General features: G+C 23.3%; 4 protein-coding genes across 8 annotated transcripts; 2 read left to right on the plus strand and 2 right to left on the minus strand.

The window, feature by feature from the left end:
• Positions 1-29: 29 nt before the first annotated feature.
• On the minus strand, positions 30-3,029 carry LOC112599779. Of its 3 annotated transcripts, none has more exons than XM_025346844.1 (8): positions 2,965-3,029; positions 2,118-2,329; positions 1,919-2,056; positions 1,652-1,839; positions 1,438-1,565; positions 1,205-1,382; positions 975-1,144; positions 30-459 (listed from the first exon to the last, which is right to left on the minus strand). In XM_025346844.1, the coding sequence occupies exons 1-8, from the start codon at positions 3,012-3,014 to the stop codon at positions 93-95; spliced, it is 1,431 nt and encodes a 476-aa protein (XP_025202629.1). In that variant the 5' UTR covers positions 3,015-3,029; the 3' UTR covers positions 30-92. The 3 variants fall into 3 exon arrangements, with proteins under 3 accessions (XP_025202629.1, XP_025202643.1, XP_025202636.1); XM_025346858.1 differs by lacking the exon at positions 2,965-3,029 and adding an exon at positions 2,820-2,858; XM_025346851.1 differs by lacking the exon at positions 2,965-3,029 and adding an exon at positions 2,705-2,723.
• Positions 3,030-5,883: 2,854 nt separating this feature from the next.
• On the plus strand, positions 5,884-10,570 carry LOC112603336 (PRELI domain-containing protein 2-like). 2 transcript variants are annotated; one of them, XM_025351855.1, is made up of 4 exons: positions 5,884-6,061; positions 6,131-6,244; positions 8,876-9,104; positions 10,156-10,570. In XM_025351855.1, the coding sequence occupies exons 1-4, from the start codon at positions 6,034-6,036 to the stop codon at positions 10,313-10,315; spliced, it is 531 nt and encodes a 176-aa protein (XP_025207640.1). In that variant the 5' UTR covers positions 5,884-6,033; the 3' UTR covers positions 10,316-10,570. The 2 variants fall into 2 exon arrangements, with proteins under 2 accessions (XP_025207640.1, XP_025207648.1); XM_025351863.1 differs by having other exon boundaries at positions 5,888-6,244.
• Positions 10,571-11,949: 1,379 nt separating this feature from the next.
• LOC112603326 (terminal uridylyltransferase Tailor-like) lies at positions 11,950-15,105 on the minus strand. Its single transcript, XM_025351844.1, has 5 exons — positions 15,018-15,105; positions 14,416-14,468; positions 13,409-13,473; positions 13,137-13,328; positions 11,950-12,808 (listed from the first exon to the last, which is right to left on the minus strand). Exons 2-5 carry the CDS (start codon positions 14,445-14,447, stop codon positions 12,036-12,038), a joined length of 1,062 nt encoding a protein of 353 aa, XP_025207629.1. The 5' UTR covers positions 14,448-14,468; positions 15,018-15,105; the 3' UTR covers positions 11,950-12,035.
• A 199-nt stretch (positions 15,106-15,304) lies between these two features.
• Positions 15,305-18,425, plus strand: LOC112603347 (thioredoxin, mitochondrial). 2 transcript variants are annotated; one of them, XM_025351884.1, is made up of 3 exons: positions 15,305-15,483; positions 17,331-17,530; positions 17,631-18,425. In XM_025351884.1, the coding sequence occupies exon 3, from the start codon at positions 17,801-17,803 to the stop codon at positions 18,206-18,208; it is 408 nt and encodes a 135-aa protein (XP_025207669.1). In that variant the 5' UTR covers positions 15,305-15,483; positions 17,331-17,530; positions 17,631-17,800; the 3' UTR covers positions 18,209-18,425. The 2 variants fall into 2 exon arrangements, with proteins under 2 accessions (XP_025207669.1, XP_025207661.1); XM_025351876.1 differs by lacking the exon at positions 15,305-15,483 and adding an exon at positions 15,711-15,752.
• The last annotated feature ends 3,929 nt before the right edge of the window (positions 18,426-22,354 follow it).

Here is a 22,354-nt window from a genome sequence, read left to right on the forward strand (position 1 = left end):
AATAATTAACAAAATTTATGTTTCATGTATATTCATTTATATATATATATATTTACATTTAAAAAATTTTTTTAAAGTGTACAAAATAATTATCAACTTGAATGAGTCACTACACTCATAAAGTTTGATACATTTGAGCTTTCTTCTTCATCAGAAATGTCACTTAAAACTCTTTCATTATCTACAAAAGTGGAACTGAAAAGTTTTTTTGAATGATAAGCTTGTGTTTTAATTGTTTCAAATAATTGATGAAGTTCTGTTTTAGCTAATTTTATGGCTGATGCTTTTCTGTTATATTCAGTATACTGTGTATCGAGATCATTGTTGATATAATTTTTATTATCTTCACCGTGCATGGAAAAATCCTTTTTTAAATTGTCTTCTGATTTCAAAGATGTCATTGATACAGTTTCAATATTGGTATTATCTAATCCAGTTAATACAATTTGCTTCATTTGTCTGGAAAAATAGTATAAGATATAAATATTTGCAAATAACTTTATTTTAATATTGTTTTAAAATCTGTGTAAGTAAATGATAATTCAAATAAGCTACTAAAAATTTTACATAAAATCGTAGTTTATTTTGATTTGGTAATATAAAAGTTTGTGATTTATTAATTATTTTATATTTATATTAAAATAATTTAGTCATGTAAATAGGTACTGTAGAATTCATAATAAAAGGGAGGTAAAAATTCAAAAGACAATTTTCAAATTTAATAAATAAGGTAAGATATGCTTTCATAAACAAAATATAATGAAACAATTGAAAAATCAAGAAATTTAATTATATGCAGTCATATAATATCATTTATTTACAAATTGGAAACAGAACCCTGTGGTATGGTTGTTTTATTCTGTATATTTAAGTATATTAATTTTTCAATAACGAACATATTTTTAATTTAAAATTATTTAGGATTTATGCAATAATATGATTTACACTAAAACTGTTCAACCAAAAATCATTACTTTATATCTGATATGAGCTTGGAGACTTCATTATTTTTAAAAGCATTGGCAATAGCTAATTTATCCAAGTCTGATTTTGTGATTTTATTGAATTCATTATTTTCTTTTCTCACTGTTTTGTAAGTATTATGTTGTTCAATTGAAATGTTTCCATTCACATTTTCCTTTACCTAAATAAAAATATTACGTATAAGCTAATGTAACTAAAAAAAATTAAAATTCACACAAACTTCATTTTGAATTGGTAAATTATTTAATCTTTTATTTAAATCTGCAATGATGATATCTTGATTTCTAATTAATTTGTCTGAAGCTATAAGTTTGGACTTAAGTGCTGTGATTGTATCTAAATACTCCCGTTCACGATTATTCAATATTTCTAAAGAATCGCATGATTCTTTAAATTTCCTATTTAAATATAATAATTAAATAAAAAAAAAATTTAAAAACTAAATTTATTTACTCAAGTAATCTATCTCTTTCAGATGTCACACATTGTAGTTTTTCTTTAGATTTAGTGTTATCTTTTGTTAGCAGACTATAATTATTTTCAAGTTCTGATATTTTCCCTAGCAGTGCAGACAAATATTTCTAAAATAAATATAAGTTGTAGTAAAAATAAAATACTATTTATTAATGTTTGGTTATTATAAAATAATAAATAAATATTAACTTACATTTTCTTGAGAACTGTTAACATAACTTAATTGTTTACAATAATCATCATCTCTTGTCGGAATCATAGAATTATAATTAATAACTGGATTATTGTTTAATTTAGAATTAGGCAAATTTTCAGCATATTCATCAACAATTCTTCCCACAACCACTTGCATTTCATTAACAATTTTTGCAATGTCTCCATCTAATAAAAAAATGAATTAACAATATAATATTCATATTAATAAAAATAGATTAAAAAATAAAAATAAATGTTTGCTAACTTTGAACACTCGGGAATTCCATAATTTCTTTTAGTAAAAATTGCAATGTTCTGATGGGATTGAATACAGAAAGTGAAGTAAAATTTTTGCATTTTCTATCAATAGGTGAATTATTACATTGTACACTCTTGGTCATTGCTAGAAATAAAAACTAATTAAATATTATTATTACAAACATTTAAAATAATAATGCTTATACTTTTAATATTCATCTTGGGAGTAATGGAAAGGTTTTTAGCTTTATTTTTAGTAGTTATTACTGTATTAGTACCAACTGATTTTTTATTTAATAGGTTACCCCAGGTGTTATGTTTTTCTGGTAAAGACGTTTTATATTTTGGTTTCGATAAGGAAATCATAGCATTTTTCTGTCGACATGACTTTGATTCCATAATTAATGTTTTGTTGACCCTGAAAAAAAAACATTTTATTAATCTAGAATAATTACTAAAGCATTTTTCATTGTTTATTTTCTTTAAAACAAAAAAATGCTAGAAGTGTTATGGTAAAATATATGTTATTTTTTAAGGAATTCATTTATATTGAAATATAAGCTTAGCTTAATTTTGTTATATTAACTGAGCCACTGGTGAATATTATGTCTTATCAACACAAACATACAATTTTGGCTCTATAATTCCAGTTTTGTATTGTTAGCTTAAATATTAGAGTGAATTATTTTACTTTAAAAAGGAAAAACATATATTATTTATGTTATCTTATTTTTACAGTGTTTAAAATTTTAAACAAGTTATGAGCATTACTAAATTATAATAAATTACATACATATAGTTTTATTTCTTTTAACAAATTTATTATAGTAGCACAAGTAATACTTAAAACTTATAGGTAACTATATAATACTTATTAAAAAAAAAAACAATTTAGATAAGACACTTACTTTTAAACACAGTAAAAATGATAATAACTACAAATTAAGAATTTTAAGAATTTTAGGAAACTTATTTTATTTTTTGATTAATTTACTTGAAAGTTAGTGTTGATTTAATTATTATTAATGTCTGTACTCTACACAATTTTTATACCTGTAGAGTGTGTATATAAAAAAAAACCATTTAAAAAAACCGTCGTCCATTATCAAGCTTTATCGTTGTGTTGGAATAAAATATAAATGCAGATATCTGTGTATAAATGTCTCATGGAAAAAAATAACATTTAGATAGTAGGAATATAGATAACGAGACAGCGATACATTTTCTGTAGAAAAACAGTTTCTGTAGTCTATATCAGGGGTTGCCAACATGAATAAGTTCGTGGGCCACATAGATAAATACAATAAAATTATACCAAGAGTCAAAATATCACAGATTTCTATACTATAACTAGTAACTTCTATATAGAAATCTGTGCAAAATATTTATAGATATTTCATAAAATTTGATAATTTTTTATGAACTAATACCATTGATTATAGAATACTTATACCTAAAAAATTAAAATTCATAATAATAATAATAATAATAATAAGAAAAATTTGATTGTATAAAATATAAATAAAATGCGAGTCGCATCAGACAATGACGACTATTCAATGGATGCGAGCCACAAGTTGGTCACCTACGGTCTATAGCAATGGTTCCCAACCTTATTTATTCTACGTCCCCTTTGTAGATTTTCAAAAATCCCCCCCCCCCCCCCCCCCCGATAAATTGAAAAAATTATAATTTTTTTGTTTATTTTACATTTTACAAATAAGCTATATAATAATCGGAAAGACTACTTTTTTATTAATGATAGTAGTAATTATAAAATATAAATAATTGCAAATAATATAGTACCTTTTATAGTGGAATTTTAAATATAATAAAATTTGATAAATAAAAATTTTACTTTGTGATGAGTGATGACTGATTGCGCCACCTCAGCGATGTGTATACGCCTCCCAGGTTGGGGATCACTGGTCTATAGAATCATATAAATTAAGAAACCGTTTCACCCCATGAGCTTATAATAGAAGTCTATGTTAAGTCTATTATAAGTATAAGCGTAGGGTGGTCAAATCTTTTGAGGAGTAGTAGCTATCCTAGGAGTAGACATGTACTGACTCGTGGAAGGCTTCGTCTGCATTTTGGGGGTCTAACTACTCCTATGATTATAAGTCCGTGGTTTCACCCGTATATGTTATCTTAGTCTTAGAAACGTAGGTATTTACAACAAAATAAAAACTAAAAATCGTTTCACGCGGACAAGAATTACTACATGACTAAATGAATTTATGAACTAATAGAGCAGTAGTCCAAATTAAATAATCCAATTTTCACACAAAAAGAAGGAAAACATTGGCTGTACCACTTTGTTTTTAATTTTTTGATATTACTAGTAAAAAAAAATTCTTATCGTTTCAAATTCTATTATTTTTGTGTTTTTCAAACTTGAATAACTTTTTTGTAATTTATTAAAAAGGACAATATTCTGTTTTACTATTTGATTTAATTAATTTTATCTGGGGATTTTATTTCCAAGATTCTTTTACACATAATTAATAATTATTGATACGTATATGCCTAATTAAAAGTATAAACTTTATATCACTTAATTAAATAAATAAATAGTACGAGGTTTGAAGCTTTTATAGAGTACATATTTATAAAAAAAATAATGTAGTTTAATACAAACGTAGTTCAATTTTATTAAAAATATATTGACCATAATTGCATTTTTAAGTTACCTATTTAAATTATTGTGCACTTATAAATTAATTAGATTTTTTTTAAACTGGGCAAGTGAATACTAGGTAGGAACTACTGTACAGTAGATTTTGAGGAATCACTTTAATAGTTGTGTTAAATTTGAATTCAATGATACAGCCATATAGTCATAAAGATATTGGTATTATTGTAAATGAAAAACGATTTTGAGCGAAAAACGGTCCGTAATCCGTCAGCCTATTTCACAAGTATCTATCTACGAGGCTGGGTATATTTTATATGTTGTTTATTATTGCTATAATTGCTATTATAAAGTATTATCTATTTTACCATTAGTATTATGGTAAGTTGATTTAATTTTTGCTAAAGACATTGCATTTATTATATTATTAATATTTAATTATTATAATAGCATACATTAATAAAATATTATATTATTGTTGTTAACTTTTGAGTTAATACCACCTTGCTATAAAACAATGTGAATAAGTTCGTAGTAGGTATGTAAATAGGAAATAGCTTAAAATTAATCTATTGTTGTGAACGAGAAGGTTAAGTCCGTTCTTGTTCAAAAATGTTCTTTCTAAAACTAGGCATTTTGAGTTTTAGTAGCCTTTGGGCCTTAGGGACGTAAACAAACACACAACAAAATATTTTAAATGATTTATATTTATTTGTGAGCCGTCATAGTCCAACTATCTATGTTTTAAATATTGAATTAAAAAAGAACTGACAAACTATGTTTATTCTGAAATTAGTTACTAAGACTGGCGCTTGTCTATCGGACGGTGCTTCGTGCTCATCGTCCAAGTATAAATGCTTTAACGTTTAACGCTTATACTAAGCATTTATCCCCACATATCTTATAGGTACCTACATCAAGACCCAAAAGACTAATGTAATATAATAATATGCTGATTCAATATACTATAATATTATTGAAGTATTCATTTTTTTTTTTTTTATGATTTATTATTATTTATTATTAAAATTTTTCAGCACATTAGGTGTTACCAAAAGTACAGTAAATTATTATGGTATTCATAAGATCATAAATATTTTGAAAATGTCATTGCGTATAGAGTAAAATTTGTAGTATACATAACAACTATAAAAGAGTATTTTTATTATAATATATTTTTCCTAAATTTTATAAAACTAGTGTATAATATTTTATTAAGTACCTACCTATACAAGGTAGGTACGTTTGCGATAGTCGATAAGTAATTATTGAAATTAATTTCCCATATCATAGTAAAAACGATTTGAAACCAGTTCATATTTATACTACCTATATGATATATTGACGATTGACCTCCGTTACTACTCAAGTTCCAAGTCCAATTCAAATGTGTAATAGTAGGAAGTTCTTCAATATTTACGTTCATCTAATATTGATTAATGGTTATTTCTTATTAACTATGATTCATATAATATTTTTTGTATATGAATATTAGTTATCGAACGTCTCATTGTAAGTTATACTAAATAATAATACTACACTTCTTTTTATATATTCAAAATACAATAATGGTTTTAACAGTTTCATTAGTACACATATTCCAGCAACCATTTCAAACAATAAAGACATTCTACAATCAAATCAGACAAAAAGACGATGTTGTTAAAATTTCAGAACTAATTGATGCACACATCGGTAATAAGTAAGGCGGAGAAATTGTAAGAGTTGTATGTTCTTTTTATAGCAAATCAAAATAAATTTATTCTACAGGAATTAAAATACCTACCTAGCTTTGAACAATTATTATTTTTTGTTTATTTTTATATGCTATTCTAATGATATTCTAATAAAAAAATCATATTTTAGTATTTTGAGAATATTTTTACATATTTTTATAGGTATCGTCTGATACCTGCAGGTGATCAGTCGTTAAAGGTAATTGTTTTTTAAATCCATAATAAATACGTACCTTTATAAAAAAGTTATAATATTAATTATAACATAGGTACGTATAAATATTATGACGAATAAATGTTTATTCAATATTATTCACCATGAGTCATGAGTAATTAGTAACTGCATTACACAATTGGCTATTAAAGTCTTATTTTTGTTTTTATTTTACACGATTATCGGGTATACACAATGTGATTAGCCAAGCAAATTTCTTCAATTTTTCTTTTATAATCTTTCTTTAAGTACTAATTTTTGAAATTTTTAAAATGTTACGTGGAATTTAGGAAATAAGCAGTAGGTTGAAAGCCAAAAGCCAACTCATTTATCGTCAAAAGTTACTTATATATGTATTTTTTTTTTTAATTCTGTTAGGTCTATAATTTTATAATAATTAATACTGTGTAACAATCAGTGGCGTATTTTCAATTGTTTTGTGGGGGGGGGGGGGTCTTAATATTAAATATAAGTTTATAACATTATAATAAAATACATGCGAGTTATGATTTAATAATGATATTATTTATATTATATTATATTTCACTATTATTATGAAAATAAATGTCAATTAGTAGTTAAACCCAAGTTATTTTTAAAAATATTGTAATACAAACATTAAAAACATGTAATATAAATTAATATTATTTTTTTCTGGGGGGGGTCGTGACCCCGGGGGCCCCCCCCCCCCCGTAAATATGCCACTGGTTACAATCTATATGTATTAAGATTTTTTTTGGAACTCAAAAGTTATTTCTTATAACTAAGAACACTATGGTTATGACTTATGAAGATAATAATAATTGTAGAATATAAATAACTGCCCTATACAAAACATAATAGACATGCATTTTACTTGCATGGTACTAAAACTTAAGATTTATGCTTTTAACTTTTTATTTTACTTAATTAACTGTCAAAGTGCCTTCACTAGAAGGTTTCTTTATTCTGTTATTCTAGCTATAAAAAATCTTACATCACTTACACTTATTTTTCTAAATGTAACAGATTTTAGACTATGGAAATAAACATTTTAAGTTAAAAAAAAAAAACTTTTTATTTAAAAAAATATTTGTAGTATTTGAAATAACGATAAGGTGTATTTTACTAGGTACTTTATATTATAAAGTATCATCCGTATTCAAATAACCTAAGTGCAAGATTTAAACAGAAATTAACTCAAATTATTCAAATATATTATATACTTTTTATTTAAAAAATATAATGCTATTTTTAATTAAAAGTTAAGTGGTATTTGTAGGAAATTTTCTTAGATGTAAATAAAGTAATGTATACATAATAATTTTTGTCTCAAATATTTCAGTATTTGATTTTGAATTTTTATTTAGGTTTATTTTTAACAAGCGGGTTCAAACCGGTATGAGTATTGGGTAATAAGTACTAACGTACTGTAATATGTTCTGTTTAAGAGTTCTTGAAAATTTTTTATTGTGCATAATGTTCATTGTTCTTCTTTTAGAAGATTTGCATTCACTCAAAAGGAAAGTGTTTTTCACCAACTACAGAAGGATAACTCTGAGTTTGATAACTTTTAGTTTTATTACCTATTATAAAGTTTAATCGTTTTTAATAAGGGATAACTTATTGTGCTGTTAGCTATCATTGAGTTATGTAATTATTGTTTAGTAGGTACTTATTACGTTAAAACTTTCAAACTATTAATTACAATAATTTCGTTACAACAAATCGATGTTTTTTTTTTATAACATTCCTGATGACGTTCACGTACTTTTAATTTTAGTGATACAGCAGTGGTAGTTCAGTACTATATATAGTACCTATATGCCATATGGCCATTTGGGTAGGTATTATATGTTATGAACTTATGAAGAAACTAGTAAAATTATTATGAAGCTCTGTACACTGAAAATTTTATAAAACATTTGTTAATAGGATATCTAGTAGATAAACATTAAATGAATCTTATGTCGTTATTTAAAATAATAATATTTCTAGTGAAATTCGATTTTAAAAATTTTGAATTTTTTTAAAGTAATTGTAGCCTTGTAGATACTAGATAATATTAAGTTTGAATCTCTAATCAAAAATCAAAATGATGGTCATTTGTACAAAAAAATGTCTTGTTTTTTATTTATAGCTTTATCTTTAAACATATGTATTACCTACCTGCATTTAATTGTTTGAAGAATTTACATCGTTTTTGGGTCATTCCTGAGTAGGTAATGTACATTTTTTTCTTGACAATTTTTACGACTTCTCTGCCTTAGTATAATAATATTTAGAACACTAGATTTATTACAAGAATTATACTTATTAAATTATTTATTCAAAACCTATCCCTTATAATTCTCTTTTATACAACAAGCATAAAAAGTTAAAGTTGACTTTTTTTAGATGAACATGGATTTGAATATACTAAGCATAGGCTGGTATGTCATAATATTATTCCTCAAGTATTAAGGCGTGATCAAATACTACATATTCCAGAAATACTCATTGAAGAGGAATGTTGGTATGATGAAAAAGGTCAAAAATTTTGGGCAAGAACGAGAAATTTAAGTTGGTCAGAAATTGCTACATTATCTAATATTATAACATTATCGATCACACCAATTCCAACATGGTAAATACTAAATTTATACAAATCCTATAAAGTATCAATTATAATTTATATTTCACATAATATTATGATTTACATTGGTGTCGGAAAAGGGGTTACTAAAATTAAAACTTACACTAGATCTTATATTTTGGATTTATTTTACATTTGGTGAATTATTTATGGGAAATAAAAATTTCCTTTAAATATTAGAATTAATTATATTATTGTTATTTTGTTTAATATGGCATTATGTGCGAAGCGCTTATTTTAATCATTGTGTAATTTCGATAGTTCCGATAGTATTTCAATAGAATATTGAGTAGATTTGTCACGGTTTGTTAAGTTTTCATATTTTTATTTTTTAGGTACCTATACATTTACTATAAGTATATATCAATACCTGAATTTTAACTAGTTTGTGCATTGGTGCCTAAAATATTTTTGGGTACCCTATTTATTTAGGCTCTTTGTTTAATGCTAGACGCCTATAAAGTAGATGGTACTTACATTTTTTAATTAATTTATTTCTAATTTCAAACTGGCGTTTTTTGTTCAATATATAGCTGGAAACTAAAATTAATGATTTTAAATGACTTAGTAGTTTTGACTATAAAGTATGGTTTTACATATAAATGTAAAATATATGTTAGATATAATTAATTTTAAAAACGGAATACTTTATACTTAATTTTTTATCTTTAACATATTTTAATCTAATAATAGGTAAAATTTTAGGGATTTAATTAAGAAATTTCAGGAAATTTTCATGTATGCCACCCTTACCTAACACAAGACAGTATCTATAATCAACTTTACTTATTACTTAAATAGGTGTATACATAAGTTATAGGTAAAATTGTTAAGAAAAAAATGTGTGTCTATACTCTAGTCATAATTTTGTCTTCCCTAAACATGAAATAGTTTCTTTGCCACTGATATCACTATAAAATAGATAATATTTAGTTGTCTCAGTAACTTATACAATTATTTAAATTAATTATTACCTAATACCTATTATTTATTATTTTTATTATATAACTTATTCATGTAACATGCATTATTTTTAAATCAGGACTAAATATGAAATTGATGGCATAACAGATTTTTTTGGAATACAACCTCACGAAGTTGGCTACGCAGTAGAATATTTTTTGAAAAAATATACAGAAAAAAAGTTGTTGGAACATATTAAAATAATTGACCAGGAATGTTTAAAAAATAATGATATTTAAGTAATATTTTATGTATTTGAATTTGTTTTATTTAAACAAAAAATAGTATAGCGTAGATAGTGTAGTAGATCTGTGTTAAATGCCTATGAGAATAACATAAAATATAGGTACTTATTAGGTTGTTTTTACTATGAATTAAATATTTCATCATTTTTAGTATAAATGAGTTACACTTAATTACATATAATTTAGTATATGCACAAACTTTTAACAAGAAGAACAAAAAATCTGTTTTATTTATATTTTTTAGTTTATTACACGTTATTGAAAGTGATTAATAAAATTTAATAAATCTTTAAAATTATATTCATTAACAATGTATTATTCCTTTAATCAAATTGATTTTAAATTCAAACATATGTATCAATTAAATTAAAAAGGGTATTGGTATATTTATATTTATGTTAATTAAAGCATTTTTATCAATAAAATTGAATTGCGTTTTTACTGTAGAGTACCTCTAACTAAAATTAAATGTTAAAAATTTAAAAAAATGGTAGATCAAACTTTGCCAATCCAACACTAAATATAGTGATACATAATTAAAATTACATAAAAGCACAAGAAAATTAGTCGTTAAATAGTATTCAAAAATTCTATAAGGAATAATACTGATTCTTTAATTTTTATAAAAACAAAAACTTTTTACTTCCAATTCTTTTTGAGTTTATACTTTTTATTTTAGTTGATTTATAAAAAAACTAATCATTTAATCATTGTTTATTTAATAATAAATTGCTATTTATTCACCTTTATGTTAAACAGGCAAATTATACAATACCTAATAGATAATTATTACCAATGTTATTACTAACCAAAATAATATACTAGAACATATTTATAAAGGAATAAACAATAGTAACGGTTACAATATACTAAATTAGAGTGACCATACCTCCTGTTTCAAACGGAATTATCCTTTTTTGATCACATTTAGACACTTTTTAATCTTGTTTTTAAAAGATGGCATTGTTTTAATCCCTTTATTTCCATATTATTTAATAATGTTTGTAAAAAAAAAAATATAAAACAATTTTAAAAAGAGCAACATATTATAAATATTATTTTATTATTTTAATAAATTGTAACTTAAATGTAATTGTAAAAAATAAAAATTATATTAATAAATAATTATTTGTCTCATTTTTTATTTTCATAAAAATGGTCACCCTATACTAAATGGAAAATTTTGTATACCAAACTTCATATTTCAATGTATCCATTTACACTTACAAATTTGAATTACATTCACAATTTTTGTTTTACTTATTAAATTAATTCTGGGAATGTAAATATTTTCATCATTCAAAACAATAAATTTAGGTTAGAGAATCTCTGAATTGAAAATAATAAACAAGGAAAATCAATACAAATATAATAGATCTTAGTTGAATTAGTTATCTTCTAATAAAATTAAAATTAAAGTGATTCAGATTTTAATATATTTAGTATTTAAAATACTATTGATAATAAATGATAATACTAAAATATTAATGTGTACTAAATAACTTAAAATGTATAATAAAACAATGTGATTTATTTTTCAATTTATTGGGTTATAGATACTTATAAATTATATTATAAAATATTTTTTTTAATAACACGATTTATTTTAAGCAACAAGAAATTCTTATAATATAAAAATAAAAATGTAGTTAAGATATTTTATATTTATTAAGTTTAAATTAAACTTTAGCTTGAGTTGCTGTTTTGTTTTCTACTAAATTTTTAATGCTACACAAGCGTTAATAAATTTTTCAAATATTTTTGGCGTCACTCTTGCTGTAATATTTACATTATGTTGAAATGGATCTTGAGTATACATTTTAAATTGACAAGAACCCAAAAATAATAACTTTTGGCATTCTTTATTTTCTTTGTAAAATTGTTTATATCTCCATAGTTCGTCTGGGAGTTGTTCTACATTTTCAAAATTTGCTTTAAGTAATGGGTAACCAGTAAATGGACTTACCACAAATTTATTAAAATCAAAATTTGAATAATATTTATAGAAAACATTTAATATGTCACTCTCACTTAAAGTTTCTTGTTTGTTAATAATATATTCTTGTGTGTTTTTGGAAAATGCACAATTCCATTGACCAACTAAAATTTCTGGAACAGATTTTTGTAAATCCCGGATAGCTGGCAATAATCCCAAAACTTGCATGACAAATAATCCTAGCCAGTAGAATGAGTAACTAGAGAACCCATTTGTATTAATAAGCCCAATATTTTTAGCCCATAACTTTAACTTCATTAAAACTGGTTTAATACGGCAGTCCATACTTAAAATGTGATTGAGAAGATGAGAATTATGAACTGCACTAATATTATTAAATGATATGTCACAATCAATTCCAGTATTTTTATGAGTACATTTTATAATAGGTATTTTAGCACAAATTAAAGGAAAAACCTTAGTAAATACATTACTTTGACGAAGCTTATTAGCAAATGATTTTATCACTTTTTTGGTTGGATCTTTTGAAACTGAAAAAGTATTTAAATAACAAAAAAATTATATTAAAAAAAGAAATAAATAATTTTAAATTTATTAAAAAAAAAAAAAAAAAAAAAAAATGGGGATTCAAGGAGCATACAATTAAAACTAAAAATAATAATTCTTTTATAATAAACTTTAAAAATTTAAGGTTGAAATCTAATAAATAATATTAATTATGAATATGAATATTTCAATCATTATAAACTTATTTTAACTATTAAAGATAAAAAATTATAGATTTTATTATAAGTTAATACTTTATAAAATAACTATTACTGTATAAATTAGTATAATAAAATTTATTGTAATACTGACCATAACTTATATTAAAATCAACATCACTGCCAGGAATATTAAGACCTGAAATTCTTGATCCATAAGGTAAAATGTCTGTTATAGTTGTGTTTAATCCATTAGAATTTACTAAAATTCTTTGTAACTCTGATTTGAATAATGTAATAATATCTACATCTGGTACATAATTAATTTCTTTTGATTTAAATTTTTCTGCAATGCAATAAAATATATATTTAAATATTACAAATATGAATTAAAATTTTAAAGCATTTAATTAGTTTTGATTTTACTGTTTTTGTAACATTCTTCAGATTGTAGAGATCTTTTTTTGGCATTGAAATGTTTATTATTTGCACTAAAAAAAAAAAAAAGTTATGATAAACTATACTTAATTAAAAAAGTTGAAAAAATATAGTCAATTAGTTGCACTGTGGTGTGTTTCAAGATAAATTTAGAAAATCCCAGTTGAAAGAATAATTTGTATAATATATTTTATGTAATTTTAAATAATATTTTTTTAATTTTATTTTGTCATAATACTCATAATAATAACTAATAACTATTTAAAAAGTTTAATTAATTAATTTTTAATTTTAACAAACTCATCAATAAACTCTATAGTATCTTGCAATAACTGTCTGAACTTATTTTCAATATATATCAACATTAAATTATGAAAATGTCAGTATATATATTTGATATATCTTTCATTTAAGAAATATTCATAATCATTGTAATAATTGTAAATTTTAAAACAAAAATTACCATTTAAAAAATTGTTTGATATTAGATCAAGTAATGATATTGCAATTAAACAATTAGAGTTGTTGTTAAACTTTTTGTTTATTTTACTTGGTATATTATAATATTACTTAGTTGCCAGTGTGTTACAAATGATAAAAATAATTTATTCTAATTTTAATTATATATACAAAATATAAATACATTATTAAATATGTAACAGAGTTATCAGTTAATAAAATATATTAACATTGAACATTGTTCCACAATAAAATTCATATTTTTTTCTAAATTTGGTTTTATCAACTCATATTGTTTTTTTAATATTAATAAATTGTCAACTTTTTTTAAAATCAGACTATTACATAGAAAAAACAAAATAATATTAATTCAGTTTAGGAATTCAAAATTAGTGTTGGTTAGGCCTACCTTTTAAGTACACTACTGATGTTACATATAACATAGATATAAAAATATATAATTTTTATTTATAAAAATCAGGATATTTAAAAATGCTAGACAGAACACCAAACATTCATTTATTTAGAGTAATTACCTGTGTTGGAATGAAACACACTGGTTATCCATTTTTACAAATTTTCATTACATCTAAAAATAAAAAATTAAATTTTATATTATATATAAATAGTAGTTACAGAGTATAAATGTTTATAGAAAATACCAATCAGTAAAAGAAAATGCATTTCCAACTATGCCTTGGACAAAACAAAAAAAATATAAATTGGCTAGAAACAGATTGTGAAGTGATAACTCAGACATTGGTTAAATTTAAATTTTCAAAACTTGCTAAAAAGTGTAAATCATTACACGAGAAGTTCGTAATAGACAAAATAGCAAAAGAACACGACATAGTCTTTTGGTTACCTCCTTACCACCGTGAATTAAATCCTATAGAACTCAAATGATCCTGGATAAAAAACTATGTTTATATGAACAATGTTACATTTAAATTGCATAATATACATGATTTATTAAAAAAGTTAGATTAGTTGTTAAGTTATTTATAATTTAACCTTATCTTGTTTTTTCCATAATTTTGAGTTCAAATGGTTAAAATTTGTACTAAAAATATTCTATTTTTAACGTTTATGTACGAAGTGTAAATTCAATTTTATTATTTAAATTTTAAAATCTTACCATTTAACTCTGCGTTAACGTAGTCTTCCGTCTTCGTGCACTGCATTAGTCTACTGGTTTGTATATGAAATATGAATTGTTATCGAATATTAATATATTATAATATATATAGAATAAGGATAATGATTATATTATCTTAAATCATTGGTCATTATTATGGTCACAGTGTTAACCATAGTTTTTGGATCTGTGGTATAACTATAAATAATAAAAACAGCTGATAGAAAACTTGATAACCTGTGACAACTGTGATAATTAGTGATTATAATATTTAATCCTATTTACTATTAACTATTAAGTATTAAGTATTCATCATAAAAAAATAATTACTTGTTTTTACTTGTTAATAATTATTAGTTATTTGATGTTTGCCAATTCGCCGTTCAGTACCTAGTACTTGGGTGTTATTACTTAATATTGTTTATTGGTATTTATTATTCGTAATTTGATATTTACCATTTGCTAGGTAAGATTTTAAGAATTATGATAATTAATTCAATATTGAAGAAATTCAACATATATCAGAACTATTCATTTTACAACCAACTAATCAAACAATATTATATTGTTTTAACGGTTTAATTATTTATTTGTGTTATTATATTAGTGAATATACAAACAAAAATAAATAATTTTTTTTTTCTATAGTTTAAATTTAACCATCAATGTATTATTTATTTTAACAGGAGCATAATATAGTTATTAAATATAATTAAAATGATCACAAAATATCAGGTAAGAAAAAGTTAAATAAAAATTCATAAAATAATATGTATAATACAGGGTTCAACAGTGAAACAAAAAATTTTAATATTTAATTAATTTAATTTATAAGAATTAATTAATTTTTATTTTAACAAATATAAATATGAATTACAAGAGTTATCATTTAGTTTTCATTAATAAAAGGCTATTTTCTATTAACTATTTTTAAATGACATCTATTGAAATGTATGCAGTCTTGTAGACCCTTAACTCTCCCGATTCTATGGCTTGTGATTTGTTTTATGGTATCTTTAATCAAAAATGTTTAAATACAATCAACCGAGAACTATCCATGCCCTCAAATAAGGTATTTGGGATGAAATTGAAGTAGTATATGTTGATATTTAATGAGAGGTCATGCAAAACTTCTAGTCATAGCTTTAAAAATGTATAAATTAAAATTTTTAATGGAGGTTATTTGAATTAAGTAGCAATTAAATAGCAAATGGAAATAATTTTTTTTTTACACCAAATAGTAATTTTTGTACTTTATATTTATACTTTTTAAAATTATCATGAATTCATTCTTTGAAGAAAAAATTAAATATTAAAATTATCCTGTTTCACTGCCATACCATAAATATAAAACAATAAATAAATTAACAAAATATTAATATTGTTGATGTTACATTATTTTAATAATTTTTATCCAAGTACATATAAAAAATTAATTTGAGTCCATGTATGATATTTATAACAATAATTAGGTATATAATTGTTATCTCTACTTATCATTATGTATAAGAAATAATTAATTTACTGTGTTAAAAGACCCTTATTATTGTTAAAACCGTTTAAAATCCAAAATTTTTATGCCTATAACTCCTTGAATTATAACTAAAGAGGTTTATAGCACTTGACATCTTAATATTTAAATGGTCTGGTCAGGCCTGTGTCTGTGTGCTTGGTAGAAGTTTGGGGGTTCACACTACCCTACTGTCTTCTTATTTATAAATCATTGACAGTTATTGGTTTTGTCATATTTGAATAATGATTACTTCTGCAATTCTCCTGAAGTACATAATGTATGATCAAAAAACTATAGTCAATAAATGGTTAAAAAATTAATGTTAATATAATCCTTTTTTTTAATTCTAATTTTATCTTATAATGCTCTTTATAAAGAAATCCTATGCATGGTTAGGTTATTTATTATGTTTAAATTGAACTGTACAAAACTATTTCATACAATTCACAAGAGTAAGTACTCAATAATAATTGTAGTTGCAGCCAGAGATTTATAAACTTCTTATAAAACTATAATCAAATTAAAGCTAATAATAAACTATATAGTTAGTTTTAAATGGTTATACATCTAAGTTTGTTATGCCAATTCATATCTAAATGCGTACATTAGATTCTATTAAAAATAACTTAAAAATTTATTATCTCTTAAAATAAATTTTTACCTATTAAAAAATTATGTATGTCTAAGTTAAGTTAGATAACTAATTGAACCATTACTACCCTTTTTTAAATTATTACAAATAATTAACATAATAATTGATTATTTTAGGTTTATTATATTAACATATATGTATTTTAAAGGTAAGATGTCTTCCACAACAATTGGTATAGGTGCTATTATCTTAATTGGACTCTGGTCATCTTCTTTTATACTGTGTCTTCTGTCTCTTCGAACACGTCATAGTATTGGACCAATTGTTTTGGTATCTACAATCCTCATAACAATTATAATACTTTCAATACCTAGAAGTTCAGTAGATACACATAAACCAGATATAAAGGTATTAGTTATTCAGTAAATACTTAGTATATTTTTTATTTTATTCTTATCTATACTTTTAATTAAAATATAAATTATTTTTTTAAATTTTCTATCTTTAGATTGTAGATCCACTGTTTGTTTGGCGTTTAGCAATTCTGAGTGTACTATCAATAAGTACAGCAATAGGATTAACTGCATTGTTTTCTTCACATGTTATGAGTCGCAAAACTGTGCCGCAACTTAAGTCTTGGGTACTATAAATTATTACCTAATAGTCCTAATACACACAATGTCTTTCAACCGCATTCGTTGTTTGGAAAAAGTCCATCAAACGACTAAACGATCAATGTCAGTTGGCCGTATTTATCGTAAATCATTTACTGTGTGTGGCAGTGAAGACTTTATACAGAATGTATTGAAAAGTGATATTCCTGTGATTGTCAATTTCCATGCAGAGTGGTGTGAACCTTGTTTAACATTAACACCATTATTAAAAAAAATGGTTGGAGACTCACCAGCTGTACATTTAGCAATAGTGGACGTGGAAAAAAATGCTGATTTGGTTCATACGTTTGAGGTAAAAGCAGTTCCAGCTGTTTTAGCCATTCGCGATGGTCATGTCATTGACAAATTTATTGGACTTGTTGACAATGATATGATAAATGAAATGGTGAAAAAAATATCTAAACCAGAATAAGTATAGATATAATGATGATCTTATATATAATATAAAATTGTATAAAAGCATTAAATTGTGACATATTTAATATACCTTTTATTATAGTTTATTACTAGCTTGCTTTTAAACCAGTTTTGAAGTTAGATATTAATCTTTTATATAGTAATTATTCCCAAATATAACTAAAAATTTGAAAATTATTTTATTTCAAAATCCAGCTTATAATATAATATAGTACATTTAACATGAATTGTTTTTCTAGTCACTATTATGTTTGTTTTATATTACTATTGAAATATTCTAAAATAATTTATGTGTTTATATAAATATTGAAATTCATGTATTAGTAATTTTAATTTTTTTTTTTTAATTTAGTAATTTAAACATTGCATCTACTTATATTATGAGCTATAGAATACAGAAGTACTATAATTAATTTTGATTAGTCATGTTAATGATACAATAAGAGGTTTGCCGAATTTTAAATAGTAAAAATGGTTTCCAATTTTTCTGTGAATATTTCTGAATAATATAATTTTTAACAATACAATAAAATAAAAAGTTGTTTTTATTTATTTATATATATCAGTTTTTGTTTGACTATATTTTAAATGAAAAATTAATTTATGTATTTTCTTAAATTTTAAATAATTAAAAAATTAAATAATCAATGACTATACTCTATTTCATATAAGAATAACTCTGAGTGGCTGACTCCTAAATAGCGGGTTAGGAGTATATACAGATTGAGTGTCATGTATGCTTTTAAGAGTAACATTATTATTTTTTCAACTGCAACCTATCATTGGAAACAAAAGTTAATTATCAGCTCTAAAAATTGATTTATTGAGGGATATGGTCAGACCTAATCTGTTGCCCTTCAAGGTAAATATTATATGAAATGGAATTTTGTTATTTAAAATGACAATATTCATACAAATTGGTACTTAAAATTTAAAAATTAAATTTTAATATTTTTTCAATTAGTCCCAGTAATTATTTTATACATAATATATGTCTTAATTTTTATTAAAATATTTGAATTTTACAAATTTAGCTATCAGTTATAAAAAAAAAAAAATTATTATGATAAAAATAAACACTTAATATTTTTAAGTGCATACAATATTTTTGTTTAGATGTTTAAGTTAAATTAAGTGTCATGGACAAAATCCTTTGATCTTTTAAGTGTAAAAAATAAGAATATATTTTAATAATTACTATGGAGCTCTTAGTTCTGCTAAGTATTCATACATAAACTATTTACAGTATTTCTAATCCAAAACCCTCCATGCTATAACCAAGGCACCCTTTTGAATTTCAAACCAGTCCCTATATAATAATCTTGTAATTTCTTTTGTTTAAGATGTAGCAAAAACTTTCTATAAACAATTCAACTTAAATTTACAAAACAATTAAGTCCCTTAATGAAAATTCAAACGTCAATAAACATTCTTGGTAATTCAAAAAAAAAAGATTAAAAATATGATGATGCCAGACTCTATTTACCTAAAATTGATTACCCAAACATTGTAATAATTGAAATTTTAATTAATTAATTATCAAAGTGCCTTCACTGGAAGATTTCTTTGTTCTATCATCTGCTATAAAATCTTTTATTACTTACATTTCTTATTCAAAATATAGCAGATTTTTAAAATATGTATTAAAAAATAAATAAAAAAAGAATATATTCTAACAGCTATTAGCTAATTAGTTAAATTTATTTTATCAATGATGGTACATGACTAATATACAGTGTATTATGAATTCATAGTTCATATATTACTAATTTGTCAAGAACACATTTTAAATTTCTAACCATCATAACAATCATTATAACTAACAGAAATTAATTTTACATGGATAGTTATATATATATCCATTCTATTATTTAAGTTGATTTAGAGATTAAAATATTATGAGTAATTTATACATGTTAAAGTCTCATCAATTTGTGTGTCACATAATTTGGTTTTATTCAATGTTTTTTCTGGGAATTGTAAGCCTCTATTATCATTTGGGGAAACTTCTTTCAAAAGTTTAGGTAAAATATTTGTGATTAAAAATTTGTGAATCTTTATTGAATTTCTATATTCTTGTTTCTTCTCCCACTTTAGATTTTTATTAATATCTTTTCTCCACTGTTCTTTCATTATATTTAACTTGTTCAATAATATTTGTGGTTGTCTGTTTATTTTTCTTGTTGTGCTTGATATTTTTGTTGATATTATTTGACTTTCATTTGTTCCATTTATCATACCTTCATACCCAATATCTTTAAATGAATTACGACCAATCAGCGATATTATAGTATCTGTATAAAACTTATATTCTAAATTATTATAAGATATAGTTTCATCCCCTAATGCTAATGATACATTTATTCTATGTACAATAATACCTTCATTTGTACAATAATCTTCTAGATAATTTATTAATTTTAATTGATAGTTTTGTTTGTTATTCACATAAATATTTTCTGATGTATTTTTATTGTTCATATTTGCATTGTTTATAAAATTATTGAAATTAATTTCTTTTTCATACTATATATCTGAACTTTGAGAGTCAAATCTATTAAAAATAATTTCATTGTTTTGCTCTAAATTATTGCAATCTAAACACATTATATTGCTTTCATTTATCATTGTTGAACAAGTGTCTTCGCAGCATTTTTGAATATTTGTTTTTATATAATTATATGATAATAAAATTAAAATATTTGGGTAGGTAATATCACTAATGTCTTTATTAAATATACATTTTATTTGCTCCACGTATAAAGGGAAAATATTGAGTATGTATCCTTGATTACGACTAGAAAACGAAGAGAGTGAATCTTTAATTAACGGCATCAAGTAATAATTGTCTAATTGTCCATTATTTTTATCAAAATTTTTTTTATATTCCTCATATTTTGCATTCAATTTTTCTATCACAAATTTAATATTTTTAATTTCTGTATCATTTTCAAGTAGATCTATTTTATTTTTTGTAAATAATTTATAACTTTCATGCTCTTTAAAATAAATATTGTATCTTAAATCATTGAGATTTAAACTATTTTCAGACTGGTCTGTGAAAATTTCATTTTTTGATTTGTATGTGTTATTGTTCTCAAATTTAAGATTTTTGTTAGTAAAATCTATTATTTCATTGTTATTTTGTTCGTTTGAAGAATTATTATCTATACTCAATTGTTCATCAATCTGTTCTAACCATTCATTAAATTGAGTAATTAATTTTGCTAATTCATGTTTAATATTGGTTTGTTTTATGTATAAACCATTCATTTCTAACCCTAATTCACATAAATCATTTTTCAATAAGGCAAAATAATTATTTGTTAAATTAGGAATATCAATTAGTTGTACTTTATAATATTTGGCTAAACGCTTTGCAATGTTGGATGATACATGTGTTGGTTGCCCACTAACTATAATTTTTAATGGGTATAAATTATTTGCTTCAATAAATTCATGTGCTAATTTTTTCATATTTGATATTATTGATGTTTGTAGTATTTGATAATCAGGTATAATAATGTCTAGAATATTATCCATATTTAGGTCACTACATATTAAATCCCATGTAAAGCTGTTAAATTTATATTGTTTTATGATTAAATGGTCTTCCTTTAAAACTAAACGTGCATTACAAAGTTCATCGCGTACGGATTTTATGATGTTATTGAAACCATATGATTTTTGTTCTACTGCTAGTATATAGTTATTCTTAATACAATCATAGTTTGAAATAATAAATACTAATTTGGCTAATTCATCTACATGAAATACAGGCACTATTCGATTCAACATGGCAATATACATTTCTTTAGGATTGTACCAAGCATTAGTGAATACATAACGAAAAGCATTTTCTTCATGACCATAAATAATGCCAGTACCAATTATAAATGTTTTAAAAATATCTTTGATTTTTGATGAATTAGATTTTAAAAGTAATTTTTCAAATTCAAAAATGTTTTGATATTTAGCAGTTGGTAATCGCTTCAAAATACCTTTATGTGTAAAACTAATATTTACTTCTTCATTCTCACGATATGTTTGATCATTACAAGTTTCTTTAACCCAAGTCATTGAAGTTGATATTAATATGAATTTTCTTATAATTCCTTTTTCTTTGGATCTCATTATTTCC

This window comes from Melanaphis sacchari, unplaced genomic scaffold (assembly GCF_002803265.2).
Source record: "Melanaphis sacchari strain LSU unplaced genomic scaffold, SCAv2.0 Contig0_pilon_pilon, whole genome shotgun sequence".
Taxonomy (NCBI): domain Eukaryota; kingdom Metazoa; phylum Arthropoda; class Insecta; order Hemiptera; family Aphididae; genus Melanaphis; species Melanaphis sacchari.